The following is a 19,332-nucleotide window of genomic DNA, read 5'->3' on the forward strand; positions in this document are numbered from 1 at the left end:
AAAAGACACCGCCTCTCAGGAGGCTGCACCAACAGTCTCATATGCCACACAAAAACACGAGAAAGAAAGAAAGAAAGAAAGAAAGAAAGAAAGAAAGAAAGAAAGAAAGGAGAGAGCCCCCTTAAGAAGAAAATGAAACTTGGTACAGAGAACTGCCTTATCTGTATGAAATATCAGATAAGAAGAATCACACTGCAAGGATGAGATCTCAGAAACCTTCCGAGCAGAGGAAATAGCAATAAGAAACAATTTTTTTCAAAACATTAACTTAATATCTATGGAATGCATATGCTCAAAAGGGCCCCATTGTAAAACCTTAAGATCCAAATTAAGGCTCCAAGGTGGAACCACTGAATTAAACACAGACCTGATTCTGACCATAATCTGACAAAGGATTGGACATCCGACACATTCACCAGACGCTTTGTAACAGAATAGATAAAGCAGAAATCTGATCTCTAAGGGACTGACAGATGACCCATTCTCAATGGCTTTCTGGAGAAAAAAATAAAATTCTTGGAATCCTAACCTTATTCCAAGAATCTCCCTTAGAAGCACACCAATAAAGATATTTACACCATATTTTATGGTAAATCCTTATAGAGACAGGTTTACAAACCTGCATCATGGTCTCGATGACCGACACAGAAAATCCATGCTTAGCTAAAATGAAGCGTTCAATCCACAAGCAGTCAGCTTCAGAGAAACAAGGCTTGGATGGAGGAAGGGACCCTGAAAAAGAAGGTCCCTCCTCAACCCAAGTCTCCACGGAGGTAGAGATGGCCTATCTACTCGAACCGTATACCAGATCCTGCGAGGTCATGCAGGAGCTATAAGAATCACAGATGCTCTCTCCTGCTTGATCCGAGCAATGACTTGTGGAAGGAGAGCAAACGAAGGAAAAAGATAAGCCAACCTGAAGTTTCGAGGAACTGCCAGGGTGTCCATCAGACCAGCTTTATGATCCCTCGACCTTGAGCCGTACCTTGGGAGATTGGCGTTCTGACAAGACGCCATAAGATCCAATTCTGGTAACCCCCAATTGGTAGTTAACCTGGAAAACACTTCCTGAGGGAGCTCCCACTCCCCGGGATGGCAAGTCTGTCTGCTCAGAAAAAAACGATTCCAATCGAATACTCCTGGACAGCGGATGACCGAGAGACAATAATTGAGAGTCCACTGAACAATCCAGACACTTACAACCAGGCTAAGACACTCCCAGTGCCTTCCTGGTGATTGAAGTAAATCATTGAGGGGATATTGTCCAACTGGAACCCAGCTAAGGACAACTGATGTCAAGCCATCAGAGCATTGAAAATCACTCTCAACTCTAAGACAATAAAGAGGAGAACAGACACTTCTGATCCATAATCCCTGTGCCTAAAAACAAGACTCAAACTGTTTTCCAGCTCAGTAGGATGGTTCCATGTACACATCACCCAGGAATGTTTCTAAAAACATGCGTCCTGAGACAGATACTACCGTGAACTACTACGGGAGAGAATCTCTTGTTGATTGATCTAGATCTCTCTCTAAGACAGGTCCGATGTTGGAAAATGGCAGATCACATTAGACCAATTCCTCCACAGTAATTAATTGAAAGATGAATAAAAAAAGGAAATTTATGCTTACCTGATAAATTGATTTCTTCTACGATAAGACGAGTCCACTGATTCATCCTTACTTGTGGGATATTATCCTCCTGCTAACAGGAAGTGACAAAGAGCACCACAGCAGAGCTGTATATATAGCTCCTCCCTTCTCTCCACCCCCAGTCATTCGACCGAAGGTATAGGAAGAGAAAAGAAAAGCTAAAAGGTGCAGAGGTGACTGAAGTTTTGAAAAACAAAAATATAATCGGTCTAAAATGACAGGGAGGGCCGTGGACTCGTCGTATCGTAGAAGAAATCAATTTATCAGGTAAGCATAAATTTCCTTTTCTTCTACTAGATACGACGAGTCCACGGATTCATCCTTACTTGTGGGATACAATACCAAAGCAACAGGACACGGATGAACGGGAGGGACAAGACAGATACCTAAACGGAAGGCACCACTGCTTGAAGAACCTTTCTCCCAAAAATAACCTCAGAAGAAGCAAAAGTATCAAATTTGTAAAATTTGGAAAAAGTATGAAGGGAAGACCAAGTGGCAGCCTTACAAATCTGTTCAACAGAAGCATTGTTTTTAAAAGCCCATGTGGAAGCCACAGCTCTAGTAGAATGAGCCGTAACCCTTTCAGGAGGCTGCTGTCCAGCAGTCTCGTATGCCAGGCGGATGATGCTTTTCAGCCAAAAAGAAAGAAAGAGAGGTAGCCGTAGCTTTTTGACCCCTACGTTTTCCAGAATAAACAACAAATAGAGAAGATGTTTGACGGAAATCCTTGATCGCTTGTAAGTAAAACTTCAAGGCATGAACCACGTCCAAATTATGTAACACAAGCTCCTTCTTAGAAGAAGGATTAGGATACAAAGGAGGAACAACAATTTCCTGATAAATATTCTTATTTGAAACAACCTTAGGAAGGAATCCAGGTTTAGTACGCAAAACCACCTTATCAGAATGGAATATAAGATAAGGTGAATCACATTGTAACGCAGAAAGCTCAGAAACTCTTTGAGCAGAAGAGATAGCAACTAAAAACAAAACTTTCCAAGATAAAAGCTTAATATCTATGGAATGCATGGGTTCAAACGGAACCCCTTGAAGAACATTAAGAACTAAATTCAAACTCCATGGCGGGACGTCTGGGACATCCGCCAGATGCTTATGTAGTAGAATGCAGAAATTTGTCCCTTTAAGGAACTAGCTGATAAACCCTTCTCCAATCCTTTTTTGGAGAAAAGACAAAATCCTAGGAATCCTAACCCTACTCCATGAGTAGCCCTTGGATTCACACCAATAAAGATATTTACGCCATATATTATGGTAAATTTTCCTAGTGACAGGCTAGCGAGCCTGAATCAAAGTATCAATGACCGACTCAGAGAATCCCCGCTTAGATAAGATCAAGCGTTCAATCTCTAGGCAGTCAGCTGCAGAGAATTTAGATTTGGATGTTGGAACGGACCTTGAATGAGAAGGTCCTGTCTCAACGGAAGTTTCCACGGTGGCAGAGAGGACATGTCCACTAGATCCGCATACCAAGTCCTGCGTGGCCATGCAGGCGCTATTAGGATTACCGAGGCTCTCTCCTGTTTGATTCTTGCAATCACACGAGGCAGGAGAGGAAATGGTGGAAACACATAAGCCAGGTTGAACGACCAAGGTACTGCTAGAGCATCTATCAGTACAGCTTGGGGATCTCTTGACCTGGACCCATAACGAGGAAGTTTGGCATTCTGACGAGATGCCATCAGATCCAATTCCGGTGTGCCCCATTGATGAATCAAGGATGCAAACACCTCCGAATGGAACTCCCGCTCCCCTGGATGAAAAGTCTGACGACTTAGAAAATCCGCTTCCCAGTTCTCTACTCCTGGGATATAGATTGCTGATAGATGGCAAGAGTGAGCCTCCGCCCATTGGATTATCTTTGTAACCTCTATCATTGCTAGAGAACTCTTTGTTCCCCCTTGATGATTGATATATGCTACAGTCGTGATATTGTCCGACTGGTATCTTATGAATTTGGCCAAAGCCAACTGAGGCCACGCCTGCAGCGCGTTGAATATTGCTCTCAGTTCCAGAATATTGATTGGTAGTAGAGACTCCTCCTGAGTCCAAACACCCTGAGCCTTCAGGGAATTCCAGACTGCACCCCAGCCCAAGAGGCTGGCGTCTGTCGTCACTATGACCCATGCTGGCCTGCGGAAGCACATTCCCTGGGACAAATGATCCTGTGACAACCATCAAAGAAGAGAGTCTCTGGTCTCTTGATCCAGATTTATCCAAGGAGATAAATTTGCATAATCCCCATTCCACTGTCTGAGCATGCACAGCTGCAGTGGTCTGAGATGAAAGTGTGCAAACGGAACGATGTCCATTGCCGCTACCATTAATCCAATGACTTCCATACACTGAGCCACTGATGGCCGAGGAATGGACTGAAGTGCTCGGCAAGTATTTAGAATCTTTGACTTTCTGACCTCCGTCAGAAATATTTTCATGTCTACCGAGTCTATCAGAGTTCCCAAGAATGGAACTCTTGTTAGTGGAACTAGTGAACTCTTTTCTATATTCACTTTCCAACCGTGAGTTCTTAGAAATGCAAACACGATGTCCGTGTGAGATTTGGTCAGATGATAAGTTGACGCCTGAATCAAAATATCGTCCAGATAGGGCGCCACTGCTATGCCCCGCAGCCTGAGAACCACCAGAAGAGACCCTAGCACCTTTGTGAAGATTCTGTGAGCTGTGGCCAACCCGAAAGGAAGGGCCACAAACTGATAGTGTTCGTCCAGAAAGGCGAACCTTAGAATCTGATGATGATCCTTGTGGATAGGAATGTGAAGATACGCATCCTTTAGGTCCACGGTGGTCATATATTGACCCTCCTGGATCATTGGTAAAATTGTTCGTATAGTCTCCATCTTGAACGATGGGACTCTGAGAAATTTGTTTAGGCATCTGAGATCTAAAATCGGTCTGAAGGTTCCCTCTTTTTTGGGAACCACGAACAAATTTGAGTAAAACCCCTGTCCCTGTTCTAGTTTTGGAACTGGACAAATTACTCCCATGGTATAGAGGTCTTTTACACAGCGTAAGAACGCCTCTCTTTTTGTCTGGTCTACAGACAAACGTGAAAGATGAAATCTCCCTCTTGGGAGAAAATCCTTGAATTCCAGCGGATACCCCTGGGTCACAATTTCTAATGCCCAGGGATCCTGAACATCCCTTGCCCAAGCCTGAGCGAAGAGAGAAAGTCTGCCCCCTACTAAATCCGGTCCCGGATCGGGGGCTGCCCCTTCATGCTGTCTTGGTAGCAGCAGCGGGCTTCTTGGCTTGTTTACCTTTATTCCAGGCCTGTTTAGGTCTTCAGACTGACTTGGATTGAGCAAAATTCCCCTCCTGCTTTGTGGCGGAAGAGGACGTAGAGGGTCCTCCTTTAAAATTTCGAAAGGAACGAAAATTATTTTGTTTAGCCCTCATCTTAACAGTCTTATCCTGAGGCAGGGCATGACCTTTACCTCCAGTAATGTCAGAAATTATTTCCTTCAATTCAGGCCCGAATAGGGTCTTACCTTTAAAAGGAATAGCTAAAAGCTTAGATTTTGATGACACATCAGCAGACCAAGATTTAAGCCATAACGCTCTACGCACTAAAATGGCAAAACCTGCTTTTTTCGCCGCTAATTTAGCCATTTGAAAAGCGGCATCGGTAAAAGAATTAGCCAGCTTGAGAGCCTTAATTCTATCCAAAATATCATCTAATGGGGTCTCAACCTTAAGAGACTCCTCTAGAGCCTCGAACCAAAAAGCTGCTGCAGTAGTAACTGGAACAATGCACGCTATAGGTTGTAGAAGAAAACCCTGATGTATAAACAATTTCTTTAGCAGACCCTCTAATTTTTTATCGATAGGATCTTTGAAAGCACAACTGTCCTCAATAGGTATAGTTGTACACTTAGCTAGGGTAGAAATAGCTCCCTCCACCTTAGGGACCGTTTGCCAAGAATCCCGAATGGTGTCAGATATGGGAAACATTTTCTTAAAATTAGGAGGGGGAGAGATTGGAATGCCTGGTCTATCCCATTCCTTTGTAACAATGTCCAAAATTATTTTAGGGACTGGAAAAACATCAGTTTAAGTAGGTACCTCTAGATATTTATCCATCTTACACAATTTCTCTGGTGGTATTACAATAGGGTCACAATCATCCAGAGTCGCTAAAACCTCCTGGAGTAACAGGCGGAGGTGTTCAAGCTTAAATTTAAAGGACATCACGTCCGAATCTGTCTGAGGCAACACATTTCCTGAATTCGAAAGCTCTCCCTCAGACAGCAATTCCCCGACCCCCAAATCAGAACACTCTGAGGGTACATCGGAAATGGCCAATAAGGCATCAGAGGGCTCAGCATTTACCTTAATACCGGACCTACTGCGCTTACCCTATAAACCTGGCAGTTTAGATAATACCTCTGTAAGGGTAGTAGACATAACTGCAGCCATATCTTGCAGAGTAAAAGAGTTAAAAGCACTAGAAGTACTTGGCGTCGCTTGAGTGGGTGTTAAAGGTTGTGACACTTGGGGAGAATTGGATGGCATAACCTGATTTTCTTCTGACTGAGAATCATCCTTAGACATACTTTTATCCCCTAAAATATGTTCTTTGCAATGTAAGGCCCTTTCAGTACAAGAGGGACACAATGTAAGTGGGGGTTCCACAATGGCTTCTAAACACATAGAGCATTGATTTTCCTCAATGTCAGACATGTTGAACAGGCTAGTAATAACCACACAAAGTCTTGAAAACACTTTATTTATTGAAAAACGGTACTGCGCCTTTAAGAAGTAAAAAAGCGCACAATCTTTCCAAATCTGCCTCAAAATGCTATAACGCTCACAAATTTAGCATATATCCTTATATTGTAGCCTAATATTGCACCACAAGTAAGGGACAAATTAACCCTCTATAAGAAAAACGTTATTCCCAAAACGTTATAAAAAATAGATTAACAACCCCCTGCACCTACCTGCCCTCAGGGGTCTGACAAGTCTCACTATGACTCTGTTAGCCTATCTCTCAGTTTGGGCCCAACCGAAGCTGAAGTTTGCTGCCTTCTTGTGAAGATCAACTGCGCATCTGAGGCGCGTAAATTAGGCCCCGCACATCATATGCAATGTACTCTCAGACTCAAAGAACCGCAATGAAGCGGTATAGAAACTAGCCATGTGGGTTTAAGTATCCTAAATGTACAATAAGCCAAGTGAAAACCCCCAGCACAATGCCCAGCAACAGTGAATATAAAACCGTTTGTGCCAATAAAAACATTATGCTGCCCCAGTGTCTAACCATGCTGCCATCATTCTCTTACTGCATTTAGCCCATAACAATTTACACACACAGGTCTCCAGTAATACCCCTTCTTATGTCTATAGGTTTACTGCTTACACCTTCCCTCATGGGAACTATGTCAGCCTGTTCTGAAATATCAAGGTCTCTTCAGAAATAAACGACTGAACATACCTCAATGCTTGTAGCATGAAAACGTTCCCCACACTGAAGCTTCTCTAGTACTCCTCAGCCATTCTGTGGGAACTCATCTGGATCTTAGTGACAATTGCAGAAATCTTCTTCCATATGCTGCCTGAGGAAAAATAGTACTCACCGGTACCATTTAAAATAAAAAAGTCCTGCTTGAAGAAAATAAAAACTATAATTTTAACACCTCTTTCACTTTACCTCTTCATATTACTAGTATAGGCAAAGAGAATGACTGGGGGTGGAGAGAAGGGAGGAGCTATATATATACAGCTCTGCTGTGGTGCTCTTTGCCACTTCCTGTTAGCAGGAGGATAATATCCCACAAGGATGAATCCGTGGACTCGTCGTATCTAGTAGAAGAAACAACTGCAGCCAGATCCAAACTCTCAACCTGCTGGTTGCAAGAATGGTTAAGTTATTTACCAGACCACAAGAGCTTGCAGTTAGCATGTCAGTAAACTGCAGAGAAGGAAAAAGCATAAATAGAAATCTTCTCCTAAGCAGACAAACTATAAGGATTCCCTAAATCACCCTTGTGGATGAAACAAGGGGGACCTTATCCAGATTAATTTCCCATCCATGAGAAAGAAAATTGTACAAGATCTTCAGGAAAGGGAGTACGCTAAAGGATGGATGACCCCGAAACCTAAATTGCCCAGAAAGGCACCTTGCAATACTCCAAGACCTAAAAGTCTTGCTAGGAAGACAAGCCTCAGAAACTTGAGAAGATCCCAAATAATGGGAGCAAAATACACATCCCTCAGGTCTATGTTCGATATGAACAAGCCCTCTCGAACCAAAGGAGAATGGATACTATTTGCGGTCAGAACCTGAGATAAATACCTAGATTCCGTTCCCAGGCTGGGATTGGAGCCATCACTCCTAGAGAGGAAGGCCCTGAAACCAGTTCAAGGAAAAGCTCTCCACAGGTCTGGATTACAGACACTCTAGACTTCCCTTCCTGGAAGGAATCTTAAACTGTACTTTAAAAGACAAGACTGATTCATTTAGTCTTACACTAAGCGAATAGTAGGAAAAAAAAAAAACCTTTCTCCACCCTTAACTCATAGGAAAACTCTGCCAAATCCTTGAAGGACAAATCGGAAGCATTGATTAGGTGGAACCTACAATATTGAACCTGCAACTACAGGACTAAAAGGCTTAAACTGTATCATTAAGCACCAGGTAGGGTTGTTAGCTGACCAGGTGTCAGATATGATGCCTGGCAGCTAGTACAGCAAGTCTAAAAGACAAAGAATTGCTCAAATTGAATAAACCCTCCAGCTTCTATCCATGGATCCGGAAGGAACAACTACCCTCCCTAGGGATCAAAGTCCTCTGAGTCAGGAGGAACAGAGAAAGATAAAGATTACAAAACCTTTAATGGTTGACAACAGGACATTGATGTCGACCAAGTAACAAACAACTCCTTTAGTGTACACGAGGTGCAAACATACATCTGAAGTAGATCACTTCAGAAGCAAATGAAGGACTTACACTGGCTGAATCTGAGCCCCTCACCAGACCAGACTCCTTCTACAAAGAATCCGAGATTCTTAAAACAAATTCCCGATTCTTTAGGATTGATGATGACAGGTGTATCGAAGTCGCTCAAAAGAGCCAAAACCTCCTTTAACCGTACATGAAGGTGAAAAGGCTTAAATCTGAAGGTTACTACTTCAGCAACAAAAGAAGGAATTATACTGACCAAATCTGAGATTTCACCCTCAGATCCTACTGGCGGATCCTCATCAGTCTTATGAGGAAGGTGAACAGTAGGAGACGATACAGAAACCTTACTAACTGAATCTCTAATGTTCCTCCAGCGATATTCCCTAAGAATAGGAAAAACAGATAATGCCAAAAGTACCCAACAGATACCCGAGTAGCAAATTCTGCATGCAACTAACTCCTCCAGGAGATAACGAGGAACCCCAGGGCACTTTAGGTGACGCCATAGAGGCTTGGGATGAAAAAGGAGAAACTGTGTCAATGCTCAGACAGAATCATCCTGGGAGACACAGAGAGAGTGCGTTACTTCTGAGCTTATCTCAAGAGATCCAGCGAGACATAAAAACATATTATAATAGAGTATTTTGCAAAGCAAAACTGAGATTAAATGCAACTGTCCAGCACAGATGAATATTGTATACTGAAAATGAGTATAATATCAGGGAGAGGGAGCTAATAAATAATAAATTATACTCCCATAATCTCTTAAAATGTTTTCAAATATAATACCCAAACACATGACAGATGATATTGTATACAACATAAGAAAATCTATAACAGAATCAGGGAGAGGAGGATATTAAATCATAACTAATTAAAGCTCCACATAATTTTAATAATAACAAAACGTTCCCCAAAAACTTTTCTAAAACCGTCCCACACAGGACCGTTCTTTCTCACAAAAAACGGAGAGGGGTGGTAAAACAACGTTCGCAACCGGAGTATACTGAGTTGCAGGATCAAAAGTCCCGGAGAAGAATTAACATGGGTCGCATCTCCCTCACAGTGAAGGAGGAGGGGACACTTCAGCAGCATGGTAATGAAGCGCGAACATCTATTCTAACACCGCGCTTCATTAAACCAGCTGAAGTGACTATTAATGTCTCAAAAAACGAAAGACCAACCGTCTACTCCTGTCAATGAAGGGATATTCATAAAACAGAATTTATGCTTACCTGATAAATTACTTTCTCCAACGGTGTGTCCGGTCCACGGCGTCATCCATTACTTGTGGGATATTCTCCTCCCCTACAGGGAAAGGCAAGGAGAGCACACAGCAATAGCTGTCCATATAGCTCCCCCTCTGGCTCCGCCCCCCAGTCATTCGACCGACGGTTAGGAGAAAAAGGACAAAACTATAGGGTGCCGTGGTGACTGTAGTGTATAAAGAAAAATTTTTCAAACCTGATTAAAAAACCAGGGCGGGCCGTGGACCGGACACACCGTTGGAGAAAGTAATTTATCAGGTAAGCATAAATTCTGTTTTCTCCAACATTGGTGTGTCCGGTCCACGGCGTCATCCATTACTTGTGGGAACCAATACCAAAGCTTTAGGACAAGGATGAAGGGAGGGAGAAAATCAGGTTACCTAAACAGAAGGCACCACGGCTTGCAAAACCTCTCTCCCAAAAACAGCCTCCGAAGAAGCAAAAATATCAAATTTGTAAAATTTGGCAAAAGTGTGCAGAGAAGACCAAGTCGCTGCCTTACATATCTGATTAACAGAAGCCTCGTTCTTGAAGGCCCATGTGGAAGCCACAGCCCTAGTGGAGTGAGCTGTGATTCGTTCAGGAGGCTGCCGTCCAGCAGTCTCATAAGCCAATCGGATAATGCTTTTCAGCCAGAAAGAAAGAGAGGTAGCAATAGCTTTTTGTCCTCTCCTCTTACCAGAGTAAACGACAAACAAGGATGATGTTTGTCTAAAATTCTTTGTTGCTTCTAAATAGAACTTTAAAGCACGGACTACATCTAAATTGTGTAACAAACGTTCCTTCTTTGAAACTGGATTCGGGCACAGAGAAGGAACAACTATTTCCTGGTTAATATTCTTGTTGGAAACAACTTTTGGAAGAAAACCAGGCTTGGTACGCAAAATAACCTTATCTGAATGGAACACCAGATAGGGTGGATCACACTGCAAAGCAGATAATTCAGAAACTCTTCTAGCAGAAGAAATAGCAACCAAAAACAGAATTTTCCAAGATAGCAACTTGATATCTATGGAATGTAAGGGTTCAAACGGAACCCCCTGAAGAACTGAAATAACTAAATTTAGACTCCAAGGAGGAGTCAAAGGTCTGTAAACAGGTTTGATTCTGACCAAAGCCTGTACAAAAGCTTGTACCTCTGGCACAGCTGCCAGACGTTTGTATAACAAGACAGATAAAGCAGAAATCTGTCCTTTTAGAGAACTCGCTGACGATCCCTTATCCAAACCTTCTTGGAGAAAGGAGAGGATCTTAGGAATTTTAATCTTCCTCCAGGAGAATCCCTTGGATTCACACCAACAGATATATCTTTTCCATATTTTATGGTAAATCTTTCTAGACACAGGTTTTCTGGCTTGGACCAGAGTATCTATCACTGAATCTGAAAACCCACGCTTGGATAAAATCAAACGTTCAATTTCCAAGCAGTCAGCTGCAGAGAAATTAGATTTGGATGTTCGAATGGACCTTGTACTAGAAGATCCTGTCTCAAAGGTAGCTTCCATGGTGGAGCCGATGACATATTCACCAGGTCTGTATACCAAGTCCTGCGCGGCCACGCAGGAGCTATCAGAATCACAGAGGCCTTCTCCTGTTTGATCCTGGCTACAAGCCTGGGAAGGAGAGGGAACGGTGGAAACGCATAAGCTAGGTTGAACGACCAAGGCGCCACTAATGCATCCACTAGAGTGGCCTTGGGATCCCTGGATCTGGATCCGTAGCAAGGAACCTTGAAGTTCTGACGAGACGCCATCAGATCCATGTCTGGAATGCCCCATAATTGAGTCAACTGGGCAAACACGTCCGGGTGGAGTTCCCACTCCCCCGGATAGAAAATCTGACGACTCAGATAATCCGCCTCCCAGTTGTCTACTCCTGGGATGTAGATAGGTGGCAGGAGTGATCCTCCGCCCATTTGATGATCTCGGATACCTCTCTCATCGCCAAGGAACTCCTTGTTCCTCCCTGATGGTTGATGTAAGCTACAGTCGTCATGTTATCTGACTGGAATCTTATGTATCCGGCCTTCGCTAGATGAGGCCAAGCATTGAATATCGCTCTCAGTTCTAGGATGTTGATCGGGAGAAGAGACTCTTCCCGAGACCATAAACCCTGAGTTTTCAGGGAATCCCAGACCGCGCCCTAGCCTGATAGACTGGCGTCGGTCGTGACAATGACCCACTTTGTTCTGTAGAAACTCATTCCCTGAGACAGGTGATCCTGTCTACTGGAGCATGCACAGTTGTAATGGTCTTAAATGAATTCGAGCAAAAGGAACTATGTCCATTGCTGCAACCATCAACCCTACTACTTCCATGCACTGAGCTATGGAAGACTGCAGAATAGAGAGAAGAACTTGACAAGCGTTTAGAAGCTTTGACTTTCTGACTTCTGTCAGGAAGATCTTCATTTCAAAAGAATCTATTGTTGTTCCCAAAAAGGGAACTCTTGTCGACGAAAGACAGGGAACTCTTTTCTACGTTCACCTTCCACCCGTGAGATTTGAGAAAGGCTAGAACAATGTCTGTATGAGCCTTTGCCTTGGAAAGAGACGACGCTTGCATTAGAATGTCGTCCAGATAAGGTGCCACTGCAATGCCCCTTGGTCCTAGAACCGCTAGAAGGGACCCGAGCACCTTTGTGAAAATTCTGGGAGCAGTGGCTAGTCCGAATGGGACAGCCACGAACTGATAATGTTTGTCCAGAAAGGCGAACCTTAGGAACTGATGATGATCTTTGTGGATAGGAATATGTAGATACGCATCCTTTAAATCCATGGTAGTCATATATTGACCCTCCTGGATTGTAGGTAAAATTGTTCGAATGGTTTCCGTTTTGAACGATGGAACTCTGAGAAATATGTTTAGAATTTTTAAATCCAGAATTGGTCTGAAAGTTCCCTCTTTTTTGGGAACTACAAACAGATTTGAGTAAAAACCCCTGAACTTGTTCCACAGTTGGAACTGGGTGTATCACTCCCATCTTTAACAGGTCTTCTACACAATGTAAGAATGCCTGTCTACTTATTTGGTTTGAAGATAAGTGAGAAATGTGGAACCTTCCCCTTGGGGGTAGTTCCTTGAATTCTAGAAGATAACCCTGAGAGACTATTTCTAGTGTCCAGGGATCCTGAACATCTCTTGACCAGGCCTGAGCAAAGAGAGAGAGTCTGCCCCCTACTAGATCCGGTCCCGGATCGGGGGCTACCCCTTCATGCTGTCTTGGTAGCAGCAGCAGGCTTCTTGGCCTGTTTACCCTTATTCCAGCCTTGCATTGGTTTCCAAGCTGGTTTAGTCTGGGAAAATTTACCCTCTTGTCTAGAGGCTGCTGAGTTAGAAGCCGGTCCGTTCCTGAAATTGCGAAAGGAACGAAAATTGGACTTATTCTTAGCCTTGAAAGGCATGGCCCTTTCCCCCAGTGATGTCTGAAATAATTTCTTTCAATTCTGGCCCAAAAAGGGTCTTACCTTTGAAAGGGATATTAAGCAATTTTGTCTTGGAAGATACATCCGCCGACCAAGACTTTAGCCAGAGCGCTCTGCGCGCCACAATTGCAAACCCTGAATTTTTCGCCGCTAATCTCGCTAACTGCAAAGCGGCGTCTAAAATAAAGGAATTAGCTAACTTAAGTGAGTGAATTCTGTCCATGACTTCCTCATACGGAGTCTCCCTACTGAGCGACTTTTCCAGTTCCTCGAACCAGAACCATGCCGATGTAGTGACAGGAATAATGCACGAAATAGGTTGAAGGAGGTAACCTTGCTGTACAAAAATCTTTTTAAGCAAACCCTCCAATTTTTTATCCATAGGATCTTTGAAAGCACAATTGTCCTCAATGGGAATGGTCGTGCGTTTGGCTAGTGTAGAAACCGCCCCCTCGACCTTAGGGACTGTTTGCCATATGTCCTTCCTGGGGTCGACCATAGGGAACAATTTCTTAAATATAGGAGGAGGGACAAAAGGTATGCCTGGCTTCTCCCACTCCTTATTCACTATGTCCGCCACCCGTTTAGGTATCGGAAAGGCATCAGGGTGCACCGGGACCTCTAGGAACTTGTCCATCTTGCACAAGTTTTCTGGGATGACCAGATTGTCACAATCATCCAGAGTAGATAGCACCTCCTTAAGTAATGTGCGGAGATGCTCTGATTTAAATTTAAATGTCACAACATCAGGTTTTGTCTGCTGAGAAATTCTTCCTGTATCAGAAATTTCTCCATCTGAGAAACCCTCCCTCACTGCCACTTCAGACTGGTGTGAGGGTATGACAGAAAAATTATCATCAGCGCCCTCCTGCTCTACAGTGTTTAAAACAGAGCAATCGCGCTTTCTCTGAAATGCTGGCATTTTGGATAAAATATTAGCTATGGAGTTATCCATTACTGCCGTCAATTGTTGCATAGTAACAAGCATTGGCGCGCTAGAAGTACTAGGGGTCGCCTGCACGGGCATAACTGGTATAGACACAGAAGGAGAAGATGTAGAACTATGTCTACTCCCTTCATCTGAGGAATCATCCTGGGCAACCTTACTATTTGTGACAATACTGTCCTTACTGTGTTTGGACGCTATGGCACAATTATCACATATATTTGAAGGGGGAACCACATTGGCTTCCATACATACAGGACATGATCTATCTGAAGGTACAGACATGTTAAACAGGCTTAAACTGGTTAATAAAGTACAAAAACCGTTTTAAAACAAAACCGTTACTGTCTCTTTAAATGTTAAACAGGGCACACTTTATTACTGAATATGTGAAAAACTATGAAGGAATTATACAATCTTTACCAAATTTTCACCACAGTGTCTTAATGCATTCAAAGTATTGCACCCCAATTTTCAAGCTGTTAACCCTTAAAATGTGGAAACCGGAGCCGTTTGCAATTTTAACCCCACTACAGTCCAAGCCACAGCCTTTGTTGTGACTTCAACTATCCCAGGGGGGTATTTCAAGCCTTCTAGGAACTTTTTCAGTGGACACCAGACCCTCTCACATGCATCTGCATGCACTGTACTTAAAAGAAACTGCACAATAATGGCGCGAAAATGAGGCTCTGCCTAATACAGCGAAAGGCCCTTCCTGACTGGGAAGGTGTCTTAACTAGTGCCTGGTGATAAAAAACGTTCCCCAAATAATAAAAGTGTGAAATCCACTTCAAACTTTAAATAAAAACTTAAACAAACAATCGATTTAGCCCTTAAGAGTATCCACCAGTTAATAGCCCATAATGAGCCCTTTATTCTTTCTAAGTCTAAGAAAATGGCTTACCGATCCCCATGAGGGAAAAATGACAGCCTTCCAGCATTACACAGTCTTGTTAGAAATATGTCTAGTCATACCTTGAGCAGAAAAGTCTGCAAACTGTTCCCCCCAACTGAAGTTCTCTCATCTCAACAGTCCTGTGTGGGAACAGCAATTGATTTTAGTTACTGCTGCTAAAATCATACTCCTCTTTTAAACAGAACTCATCTCTTTCTGTTTCAGAGTAAATAGTACATACCAGCACTATTTTAAAATAACAAACTCTTGATAGAAGAAATAAAAAACTACAACTAACACCACAAACTCCTCACCATCCCCGTGGAGATGCTACTTGTTCAGAGCGGCAAGGAGAATGACTGGGGGGCGGAGCCAGAGGGGGAGCTATATGGACAGCTCTTGCTGTGTGCTCTCCTTGCCTTTCCCTGTAGGGGAGGAGAATATCCCACAAGTAATGGATGACGCCGTGGACCGGACACACCAATGTTGGAGAAATCAGGATTCCTTTCCCAACATTGAGCGCAATAGAAGCGCGCAGACACGCTACACATAAGGGAAGCTCTAAAAAACACTGCAATGGCGTCCTCTCTAATAAGACTGAAGCGCACTAAGTATGCTTATTACTGCGCTACTGTGAGTAAAAAGTTATACAAGCATAAAGGAAAGAAATAAAAATGTTAGAGGAGTCATTAACCCCATAGGAGCCGCTAACATGATACATAAGAGCCCAAATATAAATACAGGGGATTCTATATTAAAGGGACAGTCAAGTCCAAAAAATACTTTCATGTTTCAAATACGGCATGTAATTTTAAACTTTCCAATTTACTTTCATCACCAATTTTGCTTTGATCTGTTGGTATTCTTAGTTGAAAGCTAAACCTAGGAGGTTCATATGCTAATTTATTAGACCTTGAAGGCCGCCTCTAAACTAAATGCATTTTGACCACTAGAGGGCATTAGTTCATGTGGTTCATATAGATAACATTGAGCTCACGCACGTGAATTTACCATGGAGACACCTATGATTGCCTAAACTGCAAGTCTGTCAAAAGAACTGAAATAAGGGGGCAGTCTGCTGAGGCTTAGATACAAGGTAATTACAGAGGTAAAACGTGTGTAATTATAACTGTGTTAGTTACGCAAAACTGGGGAATTGGTAATTAAGGGATTATCTATCTGTTAAAACAACAAAAAGTCTGGTGTTGACTGTCCCTTTAACCCCTAGTCTCCTGTCACCATCAAGTGCCTGCATACTGCCTCAGATATCCTTCTAACGGATATATATGTCCCATATAAGTAGCAGAGAGGGAGCTATTTTAACCCCCTTTTTAGTGCATGTCTCCCAGCCCCAGAAGACGAAAAGGCACTTAACTGCATTCTAGCTGTCCGGCAGGAGGACAAATCAGATGAGAGGATGCCACTCCTCACAGAGACCTGTGCAAAAAGTAATGACAGAGTAAGCCTACTCTGGTATTCTGACATAGGGCAGCAAACTGTTAGGAACTTGTAAAGTGGACTTTGCTGTGTTTTCCTAACTGCTTTAAAGCTAGCACAGCCCTGCTGAAGAGACTAACGTAAAGTACAGCTATACCAAAATTGTGACGGAAGATCAGAGCAATCCTGCCCTGACATCAAAATAAAAAAATCTTGATAGAAGAATCTTTATCAGACACCTAATTACTTCATCTCCTCCTTGCACTAGATGCAAAGAGAATGACTGGGGTTTGTGAGAAGGGAAGTGATACTTAACAGCTTTGCTGTGGTGCTCTTTGCCTCCTCTTGCTGGCCAGGAGTGATATTCCCAACAGTAATTGATGATTCTGTGGACTCACTGTGTCATTAGAAAGAAATAGAAGATCAGCAGCACTGTGGATTCAATTCAAATGTTCAATTTTATTCCAGCATAGAGGGAACAAGTAAAGACAACATTTCAGGCCTTCTGCCCTTAGTCATGACAGGCAATATCAATAATGCTCACCTTTATACACAGCAAAGAATATCTACACAAATAAATTCCACTCCATATCTCTATTCATTCCTTTAAGATACACTGAATCTAATTTATAAATCCAGTGCGCTTCACGCCTCTTAAGATATAACTCTCTATTACCTCCCCTTCTTAAGGGGGCAACATGTTCAATAATTTGAAACCTGAGTTGAGAGACAGAATGACCAGCTTCAACAAAATGATGAGCCACAGGAGCTTCCTTATCTTTCCGTCTTATTGCGGATTTGTGCTATATCATCCTGTCTCACACCCTCTGGGTCGTCTCACACAAGTAAATAATCCCACACGGACATTTAATTAAATAAACTATATAAGTAGTGTTGTACGTGTGGAAACAACCATTTCTTTTAGATGTAATGTATCCTGTATTATCCCTTTTGCAGGTACCCATGTCTATCTTTGAAATTGCAAGACCTTTTTATACACCCAGAGAGGATAATTCTTAAAAACCTCATGTTGTGGATGGCAGTCCCTTAGTATATGCCAGTGTTTCCTCATGATCCCTGAGATCCGTTTACTCAACACATTATATTCGGAAACAAAAGCCATTCTATTTAGATTTTTATTCTTCCCTTCTCTTATTCTGGGTCGTAATACCTCTATTCTGGGGATTTTATGGACTTTAATGGTTTCCTTAATATTGGCCTTGGAATAACCCCTATCAATAAATTTCTGTCCCATCTCTCTTAATCTGGCATGTATTAAACTGTCATCTTGGACAATTCGTCTCACTCAACAGTTGGCTGTATGGGAGGGACTTTATTAGGGCCTCGGGGTATGCACTAGTAAAATGCAGCAAGCTGTTACAGTCTGTCTCTTTGGTGTATAGATCTGTTTTTAAAAAACTCCCTTCTTTATATACTAACGAATCCAAAAAAGGTACAGATAGTTCACTATGTGTCAAAGTAAACTTAATATGTGATGTAGCTGCATTTAGAGTAGATTCAAATTTCTCAAGGGATCCAATGTCGCCCCACCACACACCAAAATTGTCATCTATACAGCGCCACCAAGTGGCGCCATATAGTAAAAACAACTTATTTATCTTTAAATTGGTTCATATATATATTGGCGTAGGTAGGGACGACATTGGATCCCATGGCTGTTCCCCATTTGTTGTAATAGAGTATAATGCAATGTATCCTAAAGGAATGAACAGAGATATGGAGAGGAATTTATTTGTGTAGATATTCTTTGCTGTCCACTAAGGTGTATTGTTTTTATTGTAATTACATTAAACAACACTAGGTGGGGATGTAACATGAACAATTTTGTTGAAAAATGTATGAAGGGGGTAACAAAAGTGTTGATGAGAATGCCAATGAGTCACCCGGTGTAGTGTATAAAAGGTGAGCATTATTGGTATTACCTGTCATGACTAAGGGCAGAAGGCCTGAGACGTTGTCTTTACTTCTTCCCTCTATGCTGGAATAAAATTGAACATTTGAATTGAATCCACAGTGCTGCTGGTCTTCTATTTCTTTCTAGTTCTAATTTTTTATTGATTTCTGGGGTTGCAGACCCCTGCAGCGTAACCGTGAGGACAAAAGGAAAGTGCTGGACAGTGATATTGACTGTTACACACACAATGACAGGAGCACAGTGACAGGAGCACAGTGACACACACACAGTGACAGGAGCACAGTGACACACACACAGTGACAGTGACAGGAGCACAGTGACACACACACACACACACACACACACACACAGACACAGTGACAAGAGCACAGTGACACACACACAGTGACAGGAGCACAGTGACACACACACAGTGACAGGAGCACAGTGACACACACACACAGTGACAGGAGCACAGTGACACACACACACAGTGACAGGAGCACAGTGACACACACACACACACACAGTGACAGGAGCACAGTGACACACACACAGGAGCACAGTGACACACACACACACAGCGACAGGAGCACAGTGACACACACACACAGTGACAGGAGCACAGTGACAGGAGCACAGTGACAGGAGCACAGTGACACACACACAGTGACACCATTTCTTGGTTACCTGGAGAATAAATTTCTTTTTGTCTTTACCAGAACTGAAATTAAGAGAAGCAATTGTCAGTTGGAAGCTCAGAGCAGCAGCAGCATCAGGGGGTGAGAGGGACAGAGAACAGGGTCCCCTCCAGAACCTGTTAACTAGCTTATGGCCTTCTGCAGAGC

General features: G+C 42.8%; 1 protein-coding gene across 2 annotated transcripts in view; it reads right to left on the reverse strand.

Moving 5' to 3' along the window:
* The window catches only part of PCGF1 (polycomb group ring finger 1), a 150,062-nt gene that overhangs the window by 76,243 nt on the left and 54,487 nt on the right, over positions 1-19,332 (reverse strand). For both annotated transcript variants that reach the window (XM_053704413.1, XM_053704412.1), the window contains exon 6: positions 19,175-19,208. In XM_053704413.1, coding sequence (XP_053560388.1) covers positions 19,175-19,208 — 34 coding nt within the window. The remainder of the gene's footprint in view (positions 1-19,174; positions 19,209-19,332) is intronic.

This window comes from Bombina bombina, chromosome 2, assembly GCF_027579735.1.
Source record: "Bombina bombina isolate aBomBom1 chromosome 2, aBomBom1.pri, whole genome shotgun sequence".
Taxonomy (NCBI): Eukaryota; Metazoa; Chordata; class Amphibia; order Anura; family Bombinatoridae; genus Bombina; species Bombina bombina.